A 22,681-nucleotide genomic window follows, 5' to 3' on the forward strand; every position below is an offset into this window, starting at 1 on the left:
AAGACCAATTCCTTATTTGAACATATTTCAATCTTGAAAGTGATCCCTCTGTTATTTCTGTAAGCTCATTCCAGGACAACAGAGGGTCAGATGTATGAAAAAAGCCTTTTGCGATTCGGAAATAGCGATTTTTAAGAAATCGCTATTTCTGATTCGCAAAATGCAATGTATCATATTTGCGATTCGATAATAGCGATTTCTTAAAAATCGCAAATGCTATTACCGAATCGCAAATTGCGATACTGGCCCCATTCGCATCTATGGGCCTGTCGGCACATATTTGCCAATAGTTTGCATGTCCCAAATTGCGAATTCCTAACTGGAATTCGCAATTTTGGGAAATGCAAAGTCCAGGGCTGCTGCACTCCAAAACATTTTTAACAGCATGTAAGGTACACACATGCCAAAAGGGCATGTGTGCTTTACATGTAAATTTAAATGCATTTTTAAATTTTGCACATGTTACCACCAAGTTCAACTTGGTGGTAATAGCGATTCCTTAATGCCCAATTCGCATTAGGGAATTGCTTCATACATGTGCTTTAGAAATCGCAAATAAGGATTCCTTATTTGCAATTTCTTATTTAGAGTCGCAATTTGCGACTCTCTAAACAGGGTTGCAATTTTAAGGAATCGCTATTTAGCGATTCCTTAAAATTACATTCAGAATGCCTTTGATACATTCTGAAAGGGCGTTTTGCATTCACAAACGGGCATTCGCACCGTTTGCGAATGCAAAAAGCTTTGATACTTCTGGCCCAAAGTCCCTGCCTTAATTAGATCCCCCAACACTTCAACTCCTGCCCTCTTAAGAGGTCGAGCCAGTACATCTGTTAAACATTCAGGAATACCTGGGGAATCCCAAGCTGGAGCACCCTGACTATAATATGGAATCTTCGCTGCTCGACGCACCTCAAACCAAACTTTAGCAGCATCTTGTAGTATTTTCAATTTGACTTTCTTGAAAAATTTGGGATCTCCAAACTTATATAAGAAATGCCTTGCACCCCCCTTTTCAGTGGCCACCATACAGTTAAACATTGTACCCACTGCTGACAGATCTGGAGAGGCAAACAACATACTAGTATTCTTTAGATGGAACGCCCACGCATAGTACTGAACATCCGGGAGAGTCAAACACCCCTTCTCTCTTTTCCTACGCAACTTCTTCCAAGCTGTCCTAGGACCCTTATGTGTCCATATAAAGGAGGTTATTTTCTGTTGGCACAAAGCCAACAATTTTTTATCTGCAAGTAACGGAATAGAATTGAAAAGAAAATTCAACTTGGGCAATATTATCATTTTAACCAGATTCACCCTCCCAATAACTGTGAGCAGCAGATGTAACCAACCAAGCATTAACTTGTTGCACTCTGTTGTAACTGACTTAATATTTACTGCAGGTATTTGTTTCAAATCGTGAACAATTGACAATCCTAAATACCTCATACAAGTCGTAGTACGCCAATTTACACACTTCGTATTCCAGACCATTATTTCGGTCTTGTCCAAATTGAAGCAATAGCCTGAAACCTTCCCAAATTCTTCCGTGATAGCCAACAAAGCAGGCATCGTTGTCCGTAAGTCAGAGGTATAGATAAGAAGATCATTGGCAAACAAGGCTACTTTCTTCACCCAACCCTTGCTCCTAAATGGGGAAATTCTCAGATCCTGTCTAATTCTCCTAGCCAATTGTTCTATATACAGGTTAAACAGCAAAGGAGAGAGAGTACAACCCTGTCTGGTACCCCTTGTAATCTTAAAGGAATCAGTTAAACTACCGTTAACCAACAAATTAGCCTCAGGTGCCTGATATATAGATCGAATTACATGACAAAATTTATGCCCCAAATTGCAACCGTCCAGAACCCTACGTAGATATTTCCAATTCACTCTATCAAAAGCTTTCTTTGCATCTACCGCTATAACTGCCAAGGGGTCCTGGCACCTCCCCTATAGCCACTAAATATGTAACACTAACCCCTGTCTGGATATCCACCAATTCCTTAACCATATTGCGCCCCAGATCCTTTTTACACTTCGAAGCTAGTAATTTCTCCATGTTTTCTCCATATTCAAATTTTATTTGCTCCCTTGCCTCCCATCGCTTAGAAACAGATTCCAACTGCAATTTTAACTGAGAAATCTTATTTTTCAAATATGTCACATCTCCACCCCTATCATTGTAAGTATTATTTAGGGCTATTTGTGGTTCTAAAACTTCCACTTCTTCTCTATATTTCTTGTTCCTGTAGCCCACAAGACTTATGATTTTTCCCCTTACCACTGCCTTAAAAGTATCCCATATTACTGATCCTGATGCTGACCCTTGAGTCACTCTAAAAAAATCTCCTTCTGAAGAATACAAATAACCTCATCCTCCATTAGAAGAGTCAGATCAAAAGTCCATCTAACCCCAGGTGCCTCAGGAGGACAACTCAAACTTAACATCACTGCAGCATGGTCTGATAAATGGGCGGGCGAATAAACTATAGTCTTTACCAAGTGACATATAGTGTGGTCTACTAGGAAATAATCAATCCGTGATGTGTGACCAAACTTTTGATTATGATATGAAAATTCCTGCTTTTGCCCTGCTCTCTGCCTCCACAAGTCTCACAAACCAAAATCCTTCATCATTAGTTTTAGATATTACTGAGACTTTGGAGTACCCACTGACCTAGATTTTGCTGACCTAATAAGCCTACTATCTAGGATCACATTAAAGTCACCCATCATAATAACTGGATCTGAGAAGCTCAGAAGATGGAATAAAAACGTTATGAGAGGTTCTGGATCATCGCAGTTGGGACCATAATATCCTACCAATGTAAATGCCCTACCCCCCCAACTGCAATCTAAGTATAATCCATCTCCCTAACTTATCCGTTAACGCCTTAGATAGGGTGACGTTCAACTGACACTTAGCCAGAATCTCCACTCCCTTTGTGTTAAAATTGTGTTCAGTAGTAACAAAATCCCCTAACCATCTCTGTGTTCTAAACAAAGCTACACTTTCCTCTTTAGTCAAGTGTATTTCCTGTAAAACTATAATATGGGTTGGAGAGTCCCTAAGAAATTGCAGAACTCTCCTCGCCCTAGCTCGCACACGCAGCCCATTAACATCCCATGATATCAGCTTCACCAGTTCCTTCCTGCCTCCCTGGGCCCCCTGGCTATTATTCAGGTGAAAATTTATCTGAGGTGTCTTAGGTTAATTTTATTTTTCTTCCCACATGCCTGCCCCTTAGTGCACCCCAAAAAAACCCTACCGTGTCCTTACCCAGCCTCCTTGGGAGAACCCCCACCACCATTGATAGGCCCTTGGGCCCCATTTTGAAATGCATTGAGCCCCCGACTTCCTTAATCTTCCCCTTCCTTACAGTTTCTATAAGATCATCCGCCGCAGCTGGATCCCTAATGTTAAACATTTTATAATTAAACATCACGTGCAAGTTGGCTCGAAATTTTAACCAGGCTACCGCACCTACATTTTTGAATTCCTCCAAACGTTTTCCTAGCTCCCATTGCCTATTCAATGTTAGCCAGCAGAGGTCAGACCTGATTTCAAATGTAATACCACCAGTCTCCAAGGATCCAAGATCTAATGCCTTTCGGAGAATTTTTCTCTTTCAGCGATTAGGTTTGAAAATTCACCAAGATCCTCTGCGGTTTCTTAATGTTCGGATTCCTCCTAAAAGGATGACGGTACACTCTCTGAATATCATTGAAAATCTGATCCTCTGTCTCATCCAAAGGGATAACCTTTTTAATAAGAGAAACTATATACCGCTTCAAATTCGACCCCTCCACTCCCTCCGGGACATTCAATATTCTAAGATTATTCCTTCTTGAATTATTCTCTAACTATTCCAATTTCTCCTGCAAGTCCCATTCCGTTCCTTTTAACTGCTGAATCTCTTCCTCATTCCTTCTCAGATCCTCTCTCATGGTCTCTACTGACTCTTCAAGTGCCTGAGTTCGCAACGCCAAAAGATCTATTTTTTCTCCAAAGATTCACAGGCTAATCTTAGTTCAGCTTAATTCACCTCGGAGGTTAAAAACCCCCTTTTTATGCTTTCCGTCAGTGAGACAAACATAGTTTCCAAAGTTCTAGGCTCTGATGCAGTACTCTGAGGTAAAATATCAGACATCTGTGAGGTTTCTACAGTTTCTACCCCCTGCCAGATGGTGCAGAATTTCCTGTACCACAAGAATGCCGCCCCTAGCCTCATTTGCCTCCCGAGACCTGGGGTGCAAATCTAAGGGTAAATTAGGAGGTAAGTCTACTGTAGAGTTAGGTGCAGACGCCCCCTCACTAACCTTATCCTGACTCATTGGTGAATCAGGAGTGGTAGACACAATCGGGAGGGCTCTAAAATATGCCCGCAGAGAGGGAGTAACCTTGGTGCTAGTCCCGACAGTCCTCTGCTTTGTTTTTGTTATTTGTTTTTACATTACAGTCCTCCTCCCTCTCACAAAAGTCTCCTCATTTATTTCCCAATTTCTGTGCCCCCACACTGTCCTTATATACACACAAAGTTTTCTCCTTACTTGTAGCCGTAGTAGCTAAAAAACTTCTGGCTGGTGAAGACGTAGAAACGAGGGTCCCAACCTCATAAGCTGGCTTCCTTACTCGTTGTCCCGAATCCAGAGGTTCAGCAGACTCCAAGGACGCTGCTTTTCCACGAGGGACTGCAGGGCAGCTAGTGCTAGTGCTGCCTCTGCCGACAATCCCCCAGAGGGGAACGCGTGCCGTTGCCCGGTGGCTTCTTCGGAGCACCAGGGCGGCTCAAATCCAATTTGCCACCCCGGATTCCAATCCAATGCATGAGTGTCTCTCTGTACTCATGCGCTGCCTCCACGCGACGAAGCAAATGAATCCAGCATGGGGAGTGGAACGAGTCCACCGGGGAGCTCAGGTACGCGTCTCAGCACGCGACCTTGCTGCCGCCCGCCATGTTCCTCCAGCGCAATCTCCAGATCCTCCTCCTTGTTACTCCCAAGAGAGATTGTTTTGTCTAGTGACAGTTTTGACTCATCTAAGGTAGCACGGATGGTTAATATGCCTGCTGCAAAGAAAATGTACTATGCAGATCACAGAACATTATTTTGTGTCTAGCTCAGTGGGATACTGCTTTTGTTACAGTGCTCCTTTTGTTGCTGTGCAGTTCATAAACTACAAACATAATTTAGCACAGTGAGCTATGAACTCCCATTAAAGAGCTATATGCAAATGGCATGCTACAGGTTAGAAAGTTATATTTTTTCCAGACTTTCATTATGCTAATTTTGCTGAAAAACATTTGTTTGGATAGAAATACATTGTAATGAGTAAAGCCAACCCCAACCACTGTGTTAGATTCTGAATCCTCAGTTTATGCTTTCCCAGACCAAGCACTCTTAAAAATTGCCTCCCAGTATTGATGACATGTGAATCTTACATCTTGTAGTTACCTTTGTCAACATTTTCTATACACTGATTGACACGTGTATGATTTATTGTCTCTGTATGTGTGTGTTTGATGTAAAGTGCTCCAGCACCCTAGGCTGGTAAGAGAAGTGTTATAAAACAAATGAAATACATGTGAGAGAGGGGCTGTGGAGAGATGAGAGGCACTGTTAGAAAGTGATGGTGAGGGAATCATTGAAGAACCCCAATAAAAATTGCTGTATCCTGGTGCACTGTAAGGTCTTCATATATTATCCTGTAAAAACTAATACCATTGAATATATAATGAAAAATGTCTTGTCCTTTTTGCCATTTTTCCAAACATTTCTTGGAGGGTGGGGAGAACCCCCCAAAGCCTCATTGCACTGGTTAAGCTTACTCACTCTGCACCCTATGGGGCTGATCTGACAAAATTTGTCAGGGATGCTTTGGGTTCCCAGTTCGAACCTGAGCAGGAAAATGGGAGAGGAAACTCTGTCTGTGCGAAAGGAGCCCCATCTGTGCTCCTGCTCCTCACCCAAAAGTTTGACCTACCACAAAGGTTCTCTAGAACGTGATGGAGGAGTCCTGCCATTTGCATGCCTGTCTGGGGTACCACAGGTGTCTCCACAAGCTCCACACAAACCCCTTACACACAGAAGTAATGCCTGTACATTTGTACATGTGTCATTCATGTCCCACCTGCATGGGTGTAGTACCTGATTACAGGGCTGTGGCAAATCAATTTACAAAATGCAGGAGAAGCCAGTAATCGAATTTCCCTGACAAAAATAAGTAAAATGACCCGTCTTGCCAGTGCAATCTTCTATCTGCTAACATTGTGATCACTCCACAGCCTGGCAAATAGATGGTAGTCATGCTCAATAAGGAGCTTGCATATGGTATTTCCCTGCAGACCACAGAGCCTTTGGGTTGCAATCCATGTCAAAGAAATGACCTCCAGTGCAAATGCATGACTAGTGTTTGCGCTGAGGTGGGAGTCAAAAATCTACAGAGCTAGCGGTGATTAACTGACGTCAGGGGTGCATGCTCTCCAGAACAACACAAGGGACTTGTCTTCAGCTCAACAATTTGTGAGAGGATCTTTTGTAACTCAGGCTTCAAGCAAACATTGACACATGGTTTCAAATGAAAACATCCCTGCCAGTTTTCAACTCAAAATACCTACAGAGGTCACTTATGTCCCAGAATATGACCTTACCGGAGGAGGTCATGCCCCCAGTACAAAAGGTAATATATAGGGGCTTGCTCTGAGTGGATTTATAAGGAATGCCACCCCAATCCTGTGAGAGATTAAGTCAGAGAGAATGAGTCATATAAAGATGTTCACAGCAAGAGTGTGTTCACAAAGTGGACAGAGAACAGAAAAGCTTCCGAAGGTGTGAGGGCATTTGTTTTGGAGAGGTATTTTCACATATAGGTAACAACATCAAACAATTACTGCTCGGTCGGTTCCTTCCTTCCTAGGAGAGATATTCTCCTTACTCAAGACCCTGCAGAAAGTAGAGATCGAAAGGCATTTTTGGAGATGTGAAGAAATTGTATGAGAAAGTGAGTAAAAAGGGTATTCTGAGAGGAAGAGTGTTCACCCCTTCAAGAAAGATAGCATGCATTTGTAAGAACGAGCAGATACAGGTGAATATATTGAGTCAGGTGAAAGAGTGAATAGTGATAAATCAATGACCTATAGATTGGTGTACAAGACCTTTTGCACACCAGTGCCTATCCTGCTTGTGTTTAATGTGTCTTATCTTGCCTGCTAATCACGGTATCCTGAAATAAATGTGTGGTATTAAATATGATCATAAATGTGCCAACGCTAAACATACTTAAAAGAATCAGATTTCCTGGGTAGTGAGGAGACAACTGTGTCTCAGAAAGGAATGAAATCCATCATGAACATTTGAGTCTTACCACGGAAACCTCGATAACTGACAGCAGAGACAAACTAGGTTAGAACTTGTTGAGCCACTGAGGCAGGGCAGAGAAGTGTGCAGGAGTCTTTCACCTTGCTAGGGTGCTGCCTCGTCCTGTCACGGATGCCAGCCCCCCCAGTGATCTGGATAGCTTGTGCTCTCCCTTCACCACTCAGGTCGCACAAGCCGAGCCCTGGTTCGCGGAATAAGCAGGAAGCAGACCACGCAGCAGCCGCTTCTACTCTGCTGACCGCATCCCACCTGTGCTCGCTCACAGCAGCGTCCGCTACCACTCACTGTACCATGCAAACTGAGCAAGTATTTCACCAAGACGTTTCAGACAGATAATTACCTTTGTTATGCCGAGGACCCCTATGTTGGGGCTGGAGGAGGTAGAACCATTGCCGGTCCCAAGTAATCCGGCCAGGATGCAGGAAAGCCCCTCGAAAAAGATTCCTCTGAAATATAACAAATGTATTAATCAGAATCTTTATTTTCTTTGTATTCTTCTTGCAAAATTCAGACAGCAACATTGTTCCCAATAAATGTAGGATGTGACTGTAGTGTATTCGCTTTATACATCATGAGTTACTTCCCAGGTTATTCAAGTCTTAACACACCACTGCTAAACCTCACTGAATGTATGTATTTATGCTTGCAGTAAAATGTATCTGATAAAAACACCCTGGAGTGTTGCAGCACAGGTAAAGGAGACCATATGGGACCACGTCGGAAACATATGAGATGAGGAGGAAGATCTCACCTGAGTGGGGCCACATGGTTTGGGGGCCTCGATGGTGCAAGGAAAGACTATATGACATTGATGTAGTCAGAATTCTACCTTCTGAAGCAACTCCAGAGGCACCAAACATGTCAATGAACCATTCACAACACAGTGAAAATTTTATCTAGCTAGGTCAGTGGTTCTTAACCTGTGGTCCAGGTAAACCCGGGTGTCCACTACTCCTACTGAGGGAGTCCACGACTGCTTAGAAAATTAAATAATATCAACAGAATATTAAAGCACATATAAATACATTGAAATCTTTAAAACCTTCTGCAATGGAATTTAAAATAAGTGGCTTGTAATGAAGTTAGTATCCTCAGAGTGATTCGTAGGAGCAGTGCAAGATCATCAAACAGAATACAATATTGACTTTATGTTGTCTCAGTTCAATTTAGAAAAGCTCCAAACTGCCCAATAAAATTACTTTTTTGATTTGTTATATTTGTTTGTGAATTAAATAAAATATTTCATCATTTGTGCATTTAATTAATATTTTTGTCTATATTGTTTGGTGGTTCAAAACAGTGAAATTGCTTAGGCCAGGGTCCCCGGCTTCTAGAACTAAGGCTTCCAGGGATTCCAATAATGATTTACGTTGGTGGTGGTGGGTAGTGGTCGGGAGTGATGGGGAGTGGTGGGGGGGGACCCAGATTCCAGTATTGATAAAATGGAGGTCCACAGAATTTAAAAGGTTAAGAGCCACTGACCTAGATAATGTAAATTTAATTGTTTTCTGTAATGTTCTTAAATAATATGAGAATATTCTTTGGGCCTAATTTAGAGTTTAGCGGATGGGTTACTCTGGCGCAATCATGGTGGATATACTGTCCGCCTTATTACAAGTGACATGGGATATTATGCAATAATGTAATAAGAGAAGTGGAATATCTATCACATTTGTGACAGGGTAACGCCGTCTGCCGAATTCTAAATCGGCCCTTTGTCTCTGGGGTGGTTGCACAAGATAATGAATTAGGCTTGGAGTTCATGTTGGTTTCTGACACCTTAATTTCATCCCCTCATTGAACACCTCATGGCTACAGCATACAAAATGGCATTCAGTAATGGCTACTGAGCATCGCACCCATTCAACACCAAAGGGGGCATGAATGGAGCAATGGGGCAGAGGGATCCTGAAACGAGCACAGTAAATTGACAATATAACATAACATATTTTACCTGTTAATTGCATGTACAGGAGGAGGTGGGGCTCCGGCTAATCGAGCACAGGCATAATAATCTCCTATGGACTCAACAATTCCAGCCAAGGTAGCACTGAACATTCCTAAAACTCCAGCAATTGTCACTACAGGTAATCCCCACTGGCCTGTAAAAACAAAAAAAGGAACGTTAACAGCTAAAATGAATTTTCAAGTAGATCACATACACTGATGCTGACAATACTGCACAATGTCTTTGTTTGCAGTCAGAGCTATAAACCTGATGGAGCATTTTTTGTATGCTCTAATATGAGATTGACAAATCTTGACATCCTAGCAGGCATTATGCATCAAGTAAACATTACATCAATCAGCATTTAATTTACAGTATGACCAACGTGGTCACACAATGAAACGCAAATCGGAAATAAAATTAAAGGGTTTTAATACAAGTTCATACTCCGGTTAATCTAAACAATTCTCAAGAACAAGCTGAAAAGATACAAAATCACCATGGGGTGATTAAAACAGCAAAGAAAATTAAGACCAATTAGCGTATGGCAAAGTGAATATTCAATGAGCGCAATACAGAATAACAACAAAAGAATTTGACGTTCTGAGAACAAGAGCTTGCCCAATCTTTTCTACATTAGTGCAAATTAAAGTAATCAACAACAGGAATCTTCCAACAGGACCTAAAGAATGAGTATGTCCCAAAGTACAGACCCATGAGGGCAAAGGGTAAAAAGCAAATAGAAACAAAAATAATTTGGAAAAAAGACATCTGAGGCAAAAAGAAGGTAAACATGGAAGGCAAAAAGTAAGTAAAAAGGAAAGGTGTCAGCATTTCAGAAGCTCGATCATGAATCTTCTTAAAATGTCAGGTAAAACTCTAAGTCGCTTTCAGCAAGCATTGGGAAAAATGCAGGGCAAGGGAAAAGAGGTCTGTGCCTCTCCTCTCCAAGGTAATCAGTCTTCTGCTCAAAATCAATCATTGAACGTCCTGGTTAAAACGTTGATTACTCTATTGGTAACGCCCAAAAATCAGGCAATCACGTGGTGTAGTCTCCTCACACTGCACGAAAAACTTGAAAATGTGCTGGATGTTATCAAGACCATCCTGAGAAGGTAGCTGCCCTTGGTCCCCTGCAGTCTCTGCATTCGCAATCTCTCCATGTACCTTCTTCAAGGTTGTTTTTCCCAGGCTCTCTATGAGTGAGACAATAGTACATCTATTTCTAAACTAACATTTCATGTGAAAATATCTGTAATGAAATGACACGTTAGCAGAAATGGAAAACAGTTTCTCGCGTTATGGAGATGTGGGCCTAACAAGGTCAGGCTAACACAGAAATTAGAATTGCACATTTCATTGATTTCACTTTAAGCATGTCAACATCTGCATTATAAAATGTCAATTACATTTTCATTTAATACTTCATGAAACAGTTAATATAAAACAAAATACAATTGTTAATACATATAGATGAGTATGATGGATAACTACATTTCTCAACATTAGCCAACACATTTATCCACACGTTATAAAATTCATTATCGTTTGAAAGGTTAACACTCTCTATTAACATGAAGATAACTGTAAAATCATAATCAGTAGTTACATTTCAATTATATAGTTCTACCACACACACATTTTCTGTAACACTACAGTGAGTACTCTTCATGATTGACTTTGAGGGTCCAATTTTACATTATTTCAGGATTAATTCACACATTATGATTTTATTATGGTCACATATAGATCAACATAGCAACTTCAAAGGTAGCAGCCATTTTTCCACTGCACCAGTCCCCACTCTGATGGCGAATAAACATGTCACATCAATTCGTAATCTCTCATACAAATGAGACAGATCGAAATCTCAGTGGTCGATCCACGAAAGATCTTCTGGACTCCTGCAACTGCTTAATGTCACTGTAGCAGATGTTTAGTCTGTTCTCAAGTTCCATTTACTCCTGTTTTCTCTCCTTTTCTGCTCTCTTCAACTGGATTCTCTTTTACGATTTGAATGATCCAAATATCACTAAGGCACACAGGGCAATAATCAGCAAAGGTTGCAAGATATCACCAATTATTCCACTACCTAATTGTCCAAACCACTTTTCCAACTTCTAAAAATCCCCTACCTATTGCTTCCCATCCACCAGTTGCTTCTAAATCCTTCAGATCTTCTTTCAGATTTGTGATATTCTTCATGTACTTCTTCAGCTCTTTGCTGTTATCAGGGATGAAAGTGCAACATTGTTGAACTTTCAACATCTTGAAGACTTCGCCCTTCTTTGCAAGAAGGATGTCTAACGCAAGACGATTCTGCAAAACCATTGATCTTATCGCAACCATCTCAGTGCCGACTAACAAGAGGGCACCTTCAGTATCAGCAGACAGCTTATCTACAATAGTTGACAAGTTCCTTATCTTTAAATCATTTAGGATCACTCTTACAGATGGAATCATTGCACTAAAAATGCCTCCTACAACTTCTGCAGTACTAGCTCCTCTCTCAGCTCTGGTATTTGCCTTTGTATCCCACATAGAATCATCAAAATGGTTCACGTGATGAATCTTTGAAAAAACTGTTCCTAAGTAACATGTACCATGTCATCCTTTAGGAAGTCTAAAGTATGCATGCTTTCCACAAATTAAATAAACTCCTTGTATAGTAGGATCTTGCCCAGCTAACAATGTCCAAATGCTCTTGAATTCAAACACATGTCTAAAGTCACTCTTTTCTACAAATTTTGTGTCGGTTGTCGATCTAGGTCTACATACACATAATTACATTAAATCTAAGGTCAAAGCTGCTTGATTTCCTGCGTCTGAATGGACTTCCTCTTCTTTCCCCCAGCTTTGTAATACTATACTGCTTTATGCCTTTGTCTTAATTCCTCTCCTACTGTCCTCAACTTGTCCCAAAAACGCCTTTTTCAGCTGGGGTCAGAACACGTCAAATTGTTTCTGTGGGCATAAAATGTACCAAAAGTCAAGGTGGACTCAAATAATCCTCCTACTGTCTCGACGTTCTTCCCTTTGGAAACTTTGTTGAAATGTCTCATAGTAGGAACTTCTGAAAATACTAAGGGGCTGATTTAGAACCTAGTAGATGGATTTCTCCATCTCAACGGTGATGAATATTCCATTCACTGAAATCTAAATCCCATAGGCTATAATGGGATTTAGACTTTGGCGGAAGGGATATCCGTCACTATTGTGATGGAGTAACCCACCCTCCAAGTTCTAAATCAGACCCTAAGTCATTGTTAGCATAATAATACTGGAACTGTTCATACTGATACAAAATACTCATTAACTGACTACAAGTGATACCATATATCAAGGGAAGACTGTTATATGTAATTCCCTCACTAACTGATGCAGGCAGTTTTGTAAAACGTTAGCAAATCTTTGCATCCGTTGTGTCAATATACTCATATAGCAATTGATAATATGCATTTGAAGAAAGATCTCCTCTAGAACTATCTACAGGTACTTCTTTTTTATCTAGTGAATACATTCTATTGTCAGCAGGAACTGTGGGACTAAGGGTGCTTGTAAATTTAATGTTTTTCTAATCTAGAGGGTGTGGGTAAGCTTAACCCTATAAACACTTTGATCATCATTATAACTGTCACAACTAACACTCCTACACATATGAACCTATGTTTACTACTTTTGTTTCTTTTCGACTCAACCGTTCTCTAATTTCATACCATTTGATAAAACAATAGCAATAATCTCTTTCATTCTCTTTTGAAGCAATCGTCTTTTTTAACAAAGTTCCCAAATGTTAATTGCTATATCTTCATTAGTTTTCCTTAAATCTACTCCGTGCTTTTCTGAATGACAACCCTACGACGAATGTTGCACACTCGGACCTAGGTAATCTTCTTTTATTCCCAACAAAGTTTGTCAAATGTCTCTTATAAATGCACAGTCTAAAGTCACTACTAATCACATCCAGGATATAATGCCTCAGACTATCAAGTGGCAATGCAATTTTAAAGTTCAGTTCTGCCATAAGATTCAACTCAGAAAGGCTTAGCTGGATACAAATTAAGACAAAGGCCCTCATTACAACCCTGGCGGTCGGTGGAGAAGTGGCGGTAATACCGCAAACAGGCGGGCAGTGAAAAAAATGAAATTACAAGCATGGCAGTGACCGCCATGCAAAACCGCCACTTCTCCACTCCGACTGCCAGGGTGGTAATGACCGCTGGGCTGGAGACTTCAGTCTCCAGCCCGACTGCCGTCACTATACCGCCGGCGGTATCATGACCCCGCATACTGCCATGGATTTTGTGGGGTTCTGTACCGTCACAATATCCTTGGTGGTAGGCACTATCACTGCCAGGGAATAAGTTCCTTGGCACTGATAGGGGTCTCACCCACACCCTCCCCCTCCACAGAGTCCTCCCCCCAAACCCACGACCCCCCTTCAACCTCCCGAAAGTGGTAGGACCCCCCCTCCCCACACCCCCCCAACATTGACACACACCCCCCTACACGCACACTCACACAACTACACGCACACATACACGCACACATACACACAGACATACACATTTTCCATACACACAACACCCCTGCATGCAGACACGCACTCACACACCCCCTCTACACACTCACGCGCACATCCTCATGCACGCACACAACACCCCCTCCCCTAACAGACGATCACCTTACCTGTTCCGGTGATCCTCCGGGAGGGAACGGGATCCATGGGGGTGCTCTGCCACCAGCTCCCCGTCACCAGAACACCGCCACGCCGAATCATGGGACGTGATTCGGTGGGCAGTATTCTGATGACGTGGCGGTGGAGGTGGAGCAGACCGCTGACCGCCAGTATGGCTGCTGGCGGCTCTCCATCTGAAAAAGGTCATAATACGCTGTGCGGAAAACCACCTGCACTGGAGGTCTTCAGTACGGCGGTACCTCGGCGGTCTTGCAAAAAGACAACCGAGGTTCAAATGAGGCCCAAAATGTTATAGATTCTCTCTTCCATTCATTTGCTGCAAAGTATGAACATTCAGGTGCTGTGTACTTCAGAATACTCTCTTCTCTTTGATCTCCGGACTACTGGCCCTTCAGTATTACTGTAACTCTGGACAGACCCTTCAGTTTCCTCCAGAATAGTTTGTGGAACATGCACTTCAGGCACAGTCAGTTATTTTGGCCACTGATCTTCAGGCACAGCTCATTTTGCTACAGCAGTAGGTCCTTCGTCAGCATCTGAGTTTTGCATAATCAACCTTTCTGGTCTCAACCCTTCTGTACCAACTGCAACTATTGACTCTCTCAGAACTCACTCAGACCGTACATGTGCTGTTTCAGTCATTTTCTCATCCCCCACAGCTTGACTAACCTACTCCCTCTGTTTCATCAAGGGGACCTGGAACTTTGCGAGTGTGTGCCACATGTATCCAGTTTGGGAGACCTCCACACTTCACAGCTGTCGACATTACTAGAATGATCTGATATGGCCACTTCCACCAAGGCTCCAAGCATGACTTCCAAACAAGCATTTCTACCATGACCCAGTCACCTGGACCCTGGTCATGGCACTGTTCCTGTTGCAGGTGTAGTGTGGCCTCTCCAACCTGATGAGACACAGAACTAACCACATCAGTCAGTCCTTTGCTGTAATCAAGTACCATCTCATCTGTAATGTTCACAAGCACATTTGCAACCAAAACTGGTAATCTCATGGCACAGCCAATTATGATTTCATGGGGTGACAATCCTGCCTTCCTGTCTGGATTACTGAGAAGACTCATCAACACAAGAGGCAAAGTGTCAGGCCATTTCAATAATGTGGAAGCACAAAATTTTGCCAGTCTACATTTCAAAGTTCCGTTTACTTGCTTCACCAGGTCAGAACCCTCTGGTCTGTAACTGCAGTGTAGTCTTTGCTCAACTTGTAATGCTGCACACAGTAACTTTAGGACCTCACTATTGAAGTGTAACTGTAGAGAAGTTGGGAATCCGAAAAGTGATATAATTTCCTTTAACAACAGCTTTGCTAGTCTGAGACTGTCATTTCTCCATGGTGGGTATGCTTCAACCCAGCGAGGGAAACAGAATACAACAATTAAGACATATCTCACCCCATTGCATACAGACAGTTCTATGAAATCTAACTGCATTCAGTTAAAAGGTCCTCCTGATCTTCCTATGTGGCTCAGTGTAACTGCAGTCCATTTGCATTTATTCATCTGCTGACAAGTAACACACTTGTGACAAAGAGCTTCTATCATCAACCCAAACCTGGGGTTAAACCATGTCTGCCGAAAATCTTTCACCATAGCATCATGACCTACATGAGCTGGACCATGGTGATGCCTCGCCATAGGTGGTAACAAACTATTGGGCATCACAACTCTTCCATCACTTGAAACCCACACATCATCCTCATCTCTTTTGACAGAACCTGCTCTAATCCAACTCCCTTCTTCTGACACTTCTTCCTGCTGCCTTTTGACTTCTTCCCATGTATCTGAAGCAGTTAATAAGAGATTGTGATTTGTCTCATCAGTGGCTTCATTGACATACTTTTCATTAAGTGTACTACAGTTCAAAGCACAGTATCTGGCCACCTGATCTGCGTAATTATTGCTAACAGTAGCATAGTCATTCCCCTTGCCGTGTGTGGAGCACTTGACAACTACAATCTGGGCAGGCAATTGCAATGCTTTCAAGAGATTATAGACTCTTTCTCCATTATGAATGGGAGATCCAGAGGAGGTCATAAACCTTCTCTGAGACCACAACTGTCCAAAATCATGAACACCACCAAAGCCATACTGCCTATGAGTGAAAATGGTCACCTTCAGCTGGTCTGAAACACAGCATGCTCTCGTAAGGACAATCAATTCACTCTCATGTTTGGAAAAGACTCCTTGAAGCCAGGAGGCTTTGATAATTTCTGAGACAGTACTGACTGCATAGGCAGGTTTCAGATTTCCTTTATGATCTTTTAAGCAGGAGCCATCAACAAACATTACGTGATCAGATTCGGGAAGTGGCATATTTGGATGTCAGGTGTCAGGTTGGTGCTTAGTTCAGTAACATCTAGACAGTCATGCTCAATTTCATCAACATTCTCATTTCCAGGTAAAGGAAGCAGTGTAGCAGGAGTCAATGCCATGCAGCATTTTAAAGTTACAATAGCTGCAGCTAAGATGGTCTACTCATACCTTGCCAACCTACTACTTCTCAGGTGCTGGGTGTTTGTGCAGGTTAACAACATTTCTACCGAACTGGGAACAAAACCACTTAAAGGATGACCCATAACAATGCTTTGGCACTGTTCTATACTGACGCCAATGGAAGCCACAGCTTTAAGACAGACGGGTAATGATCAAGGGTGGCTGAAAAATATGCAACAGGCCTATGTGTGTTCCCGTGTAACTGAGTTAGCTCTGAGAGAGCGCATTACTTGCTCTCATTGCTGTGCAAAGTAAAACATTTGTTGTAATCAGGAATTCGCAGAGCAGGGACACAACAGAGATTTTCTGTCAGCTCTGTGAAGGCACACATGCAGTTGTCGTCATCCAATGGTACCGGATCAGACACTTCCTTGTTTGTCAGTCTCTGTAAAGGCTTGACCAAAAACGAAAAGTTTGGAATCCACTGACCACAGTAGCCAACCACTTCCAAAAATATCCTAACTTCTTCCTGCGTTGTTGGATGATTAATTTTCAGAACTGCTGAGATTCTCTCTTGTGGCACCTTTCTAATAGGATGATCAAAGTATAAGACTTCTTTTTTCCAGCACTACAATTTGGTTGGGGAAACTATGGGGGTTATTCCAACTTTGGAGGAGGTGGTAATCCGTCCCAAATGTGACGGATTTACCACCAGACGTATTACGAGTTCCATAGGATATAATGGACTCGTAATACGGCTGGTGGTATATCCGTCACTTTACCGTCACTTTTGGGACGGATTACCACTTCCTCCAAAGTTGGAATAACCCCCTTTATGTCCATTCTCAGCTAAGTGGTTCAATAGGGCAATTGTGTCTCTTCTGCAAGCGTATTGATTGACAGCACTAACAGTTCATCAATACACTGTATCAAGACTGAAAGATAGGGCATCTCAATGGATCCCAGATTCTTATTCAAGATCTGGTCAAAGATGGAAGGGCTTGCAGAAAAACCCTTGTGGGACTTGGCACCATTCCAAAACACGACTGCCAAACTGAAACACAAAACTAAATTGTTTTTCCTCATACAATGGTATGGAGAACAATGCTTGGCACAGGTCAATCACAGTGAACCACTCAGCTTCACCTGGAATCTGAAACAAAATCACTGTTGGATTCAGTACTAGCGGACAACAAGGGACTACAATTTCCTTGATTTTTCTAAGGTCCTGGACTATGTGGTATTTTCCATTGGGCTTTCACAGTTCCACAACTGGAGAGTTACATGGACTTCCCATTACTTCCCTGAGTATTCTCTGTTCAATCATGAAATCGATCACTGGTGCAATCCCCGCAATTGGTTCGGGTGCCAGGTTATATTGCGGGGTTCTTGGGTACTCTGTATTTGGCTTCACAGTTATCTTGACAGGCACAACACCCTTGATGAGTCCTATCCTGAAAAGTGTCAGACTTTAGGTAACACAGTATCACTCAGATCTGCAGGTAAACCATTGCAATTTTAAATGTCACATCTTCATCATGGGTTTGTATTTCAATGCCTATTGGAGTCCAATAGATCAAACAATTTAACTTACACAGCAAGTCACATCCAAATAGACTCACAGGACTCGAATCACACACCACAAATTGGTGATCATCGTCAAAGGACCCTATTGTCACAAGTACAGCTTCTGTTTCGGGACTTGTCAATTGCTGGCTTGCAAATCCCACAACTTGGATCTTCTTTCCTGAGAGGGGCATGTTGGGAAACTCTGCTGATCTAACATTAGAGTGAGTAGCAGCAGTGTCAACCAAAAATGAAATGTGGTGTCTTTTCACGTTACCATCAATGTATGGACATCTCTGGTCAACCTCTAAGCATGCGCCAAGTACGTGTACCTCCTCCCCCCTCAGGCACGATCATTGGGAATTAGATCCATCAGGATTTAAGGGTATTGGCTCACAACAGAATTGGAATTCACATTTGGGACTTGATTCAAATGGTGTCGGGGAATATTTCACTGTTGATGGGCCATTGGAGCTTGCGGAACCTGCATTTGTTGTCTCTGGGGCACATTACAGTTTTGCATTCATAGTCTCTGCATTTGCTGTGACTGAACCTGATTATTTCCCTGTGTTTGCAAAAATCTATCATTATGCATCTGATTATTATTACCATAAAGGGGACACTCCCTCTTCCAATGGCCCAAATTGCAAAAAACACATGTCATGGATTAGTCCTTTTCAAACTCACCACATCCACATCTGTACTCGGTTCAATAGGACCACCTTGTCTTCTGAATTGCTGTTCAAAACCATTACCTCCTTGCATCATAGGAACTCCCTGCTGATACACTCCCTGCATTCCGGCGATATTGCCTACAAACTATGAATTCTGATTCTTCTGAGCAGCCTTCATTTGCACTTTCATAAATTTCTCCTTTAACATTTTCTGTTCCAAATCCAGTCCATCACTGCAATACTATGCATGACGCAGGATCTCATCAATCAGTTGTTCTGCCAACAATTCAAATGCTGCTGAATCATGTTATTCACTTCTGGTTTCAATCCCTGTACAAATCTGAAAACAAAATGTCCCATATCTTTCATTTCAAAAGTCTCTGTGCCACTGAAATGCTTCAAGGCCTGCAAGAAACTTTCATAAAAGGAATGTACTGACTGCTTAGATTCCTGAGTCGTCCTATCAATCCTCAGCCAATCAAGATCTTTAGAAGACACCTTTTCTTTCAAAAACAAAATCACATGTGTGTACTTTTTCATCACAATTTCAGATGGGGCTTTTGTTGACAGATGTCTCAGAGGCTCTTTCTCAGACCACTCAACCTCCAATTTGCATTCAGTCCACAAATCATTCCGAACAACAATGCCAAATCTACCCACAGCACCTTTGAATCATTCAACCTGTCTGTACCATTCCACAGGCTTCTCTCTCAATTTTGGGAAATCATTTGTAAAAGACAGGATGTTACCTCTCCTCCAGGGTACCTGGACATATCCTCCACCAGGAACTTCTCTCATTGGAAGCATTTGGACATCTCCCTCACTCTCATCTGCTCCAGTCGGAGGCAGCTCTATCCTTACTTTCTTCTCATCGTTCTTCTTTACCCATCTTCCTTCCCATCTGTCTAATTTACTTAATTTTCAAATGTAGCCAATGAATTCCCTAATCTGTAATTTCATTTACGGAGATGATAATGTCCTTGTCATTGAATCTTAAACAGTAGTTTTTCTGTAAGATATTTGATTTCTCCAAATCAACCTCTTATTTCTGGGCTAATTCAGCTATTCTTTCAGAGGCTTGTCCTGCACATCTTATAATTGTCCTTGCACATAAATTGTAGTTTGTCATCTATGTAGGTGTCTAATTGGGCTGTGTCAAGAGTTCCCAATATCATCTCATTCAATTCCAATTTCATTTTGGACACATCTAGTGTTCTGTCTTTCTCTGGGGTTTGACATGTTCTTGCCCTGTGCCCTGAGCTTCCTGCTTCATTTGTAGCACTTAGGCTCTTGAGCCAATCATCTAATTCCTGAGCACTAAAACCATGCCTATCCAAGGGAGTATTAAGTAATATCTCTCCTCTAGAGGAATTTGAATTTGCATGAACTGGGGTATTGCAACTGACATTTTAGCTTTTGACGTATTAAAGGGTAGTCTCCTATTTGGGGTACTACAGTCACTCTTTGGGGTTCAGTCTGATCTGGGCACATAAAATGGTAGGGATCCCTGAGGAAACCTCGCATCAGGTGTAAACCCTGTCTGACTTTTCAGTGGATTTGGGTCTGAAATACATGTAGGGTTTATCTGTCTTGAAACGGACAAAAGTCTCCGTATTGCCAAATTTCCTGAACTGTTATTACTTTGGACATTCCTTGGTAAAAGAACAGTTGGAACAACCAATGTATGTGCATTATTTCCTGTCATACCTGGACCATATAAAAGAACAACTGGACCTATTGTCACAGGAACCATCAGTGCATCCGGAGTAGTCAAATTATTCAGATTTTGTGGCATTGTCATTCCTAAATTTCGTTCTGTCTGATTAGGATTTTGTGCTACTAGTGCAGTAGGTATATCAAAAGTCTAATTTCCAACTGTCTCGCCTTACCTCTCCTGTCTGAACCATGTTGTATGATGGTGGACACTTAATAGTAGGTCATTTATAAAATCATCATCCAAATGACTTTCATAAATTCAACCCTATTCTCTGTCTCTGTTGACTCTTATCTTTTTCTTTTGGTTTGATTTAGTGTATGCCTCTTCTGCACTAGCTAAAACAGGGTACAACCTAGTTTCTTAAATTATGTCTGCTCTCCAAGCTTTCTATTGATTATCCCCTCTAGAATCTGTGCAAGTCCTCATTGCTTTTGTGACTCTTCTCTCATATTTCTCTTTCTTTATCCAGTGGGCTATCTGTTCCAAAGTATTTAGTGCTTCAAATTGTGCAGGTCTAGAAGGCTGTTTCATCTCATATAAAACTCTCCTCAAATTCTCAATAATTCTCATATTATGTCTTCCGTAGCGTGGAAATGCCAGTGCACGCTCTTGTTCAGTAATCTTGTGCCATTGCTCAAGCCAAAGACATGCATGAAGATTGCATAATGACCGGGCATACCTTTGGATGGAGTATCCACTTCCTCTCTTACTGGAATAAATGCATCCCCTTTTATTAAACTTTTCAATGCTTTAAAGAACGTCATTTTTCAATCAAATTACTATAGTTCACAATTTTCTTTTCGTTCACAATCAGAAAGTAATGAGTCACCTACAATTCTTAGTTTGGCCTTCACAACAAATACCAGTGTGACTCTCTGTGACGTGGTCCACCAATACCAGTGTGGCTTCACACCAACTGACCTATACCAGTGCAGCACAATATGACATGTTGCAAATGGCCCTCTCTACAGGGTCACCTCTAAACCTTTAGCCTTCTTTCTCCCAGTTTTGCTAGATTTTTGCTTGTTGGCCTTAGGACTGTGCACTTTACCACTGCTAACCAATGCTAAACATGGTCACAAGGTTTAGCAACTGCGACCCCTGAATTGACCCTTGCACCCACTGATACAGGTGTTGCAACCCCTGGCATGAGGCCATTAGACAGGAACAAAAGTTAAACAGTGCTCTTGTGAGTCTTTTTAAACTTTCTTATCCCGCAAACAGGATCTTTTGGCTGACAGAAATAAACTCAGCAGTGAAACTGACACTGCAGTGCAGCAAAATGTTTCCACCATTCTGAGCTGCCTTAGCAGTATGTTTTGAAGGACTATCCTCAAACTGAAACTAACAGTTGCAACATCATTGATTTATTGTTGCTAGTTGAGAGGACTGGTAAAAAAAAAAAAAAAGAGTCTAAATATCTCTCACTCTCTCTCAATTGTCAGGTGAGAGGGAGGGAAAAGAAGTGTTAATAGATGACCGGGGTCAGTTGAGAGACTAGAAGAGAGGAAAAGAACACACCACACAGACAGGTGAAAAATAACAGCAACAGGCAAAAAACACACTACAGAGGCAGAAAGGGAAACACAGGTGAGAAATGTGGCAGGCGGAAAAATTTGAGACACAACTAAGAGAGAAAGAAATAGAGGAAGAAGCAGGTGTAAAAAAGAGGCAGTCTCGAAAGAGAAGCAGAGAGGATGGACTTTTGAAAAAGATACATCTGAGGGAAAGGGGTAATAGGTGAGAAGGAGGTGAGACAGCAAGTTCAAAGAGAGAACGGGATAGTAGGAAACAGCACTAAAGAACAGTAATAAAGAGAGACTGGTGTGAGAGAACTCGGAAAGAGACACTGAGGGAGAGAGCGGGAAGCACACAGGATTAGAAAGGAAAACAAAGATTTGGGGAAACAGGGGAATGAACATCGATTAGAGGTTTTCAGGGGTAGGATTTGTGAAACTGGCTTGCTCTATGCAATCCCTCACACTGCTTTTGTGAGACCCCTGGCCTTGGAAATGGCATGATCAGTGCCAAGAGCAGAGTGAACATTCGCTGACATCCGAAGAGGTAAGGCACATGCTTTTAAATGTATGTTGCGTCAGAGTGTGAGATTGCGTTTGTGTGAGATACAGCACGTGTATATGTAAGAATGTGTGTGTTAAAGTGAGAGAAAGTGAGTGACTGTTAGTGAGTGAGAATGAGTGAGTCAGAGTCATTAAGTGAGTTAGAATGAGTGAGAATTAGTGAT

At 41.9% G+C, this 22,681-nt stretch overlaps 1 protein-coding gene across 5 annotated transcripts in view; it reads right to left on the minus strand.

Moving 5' to 3' along the window:
- Nucleotides 1–22,681, minus strand: part of SLC23A1 (solute carrier family 23 member 1) — a 381,822-nt gene that overhangs the window by 31,712 nt on the left and 327,429 nt on the right. For all 5 annotated transcript variants that reach the window (XM_069199322.1, XM_069199324.1, XM_069199323.1 and 2 more), the window contains 2 exons: nt 9,335–9,482; nt 7,721–7,826 (listed from right to left, as the gene is read on the minus strand). In XM_069199322.1, coding sequence (XP_069055423.1) covers nt 7,721–7,826; nt 9,335–9,482 — 254 coding nt within the window. The remainder of the gene's footprint in view (nt 1–7,720; nt 7,827–9,334; nt 9,483–22,681) is intronic.

The sequence above is a fragment of the Pleurodeles waltl genome, chromosome 7 (genome assembly GCF_031143425.1).
Source record: "Pleurodeles waltl isolate 20211129_DDA chromosome 7, aPleWal1.hap1.20221129, whole genome shotgun sequence".
NCBI classification, from domain to species: domain Eukaryota; kingdom Metazoa; phylum Chordata; class Amphibia; order Caudata; family Salamandridae; genus Pleurodeles; species Pleurodeles waltl.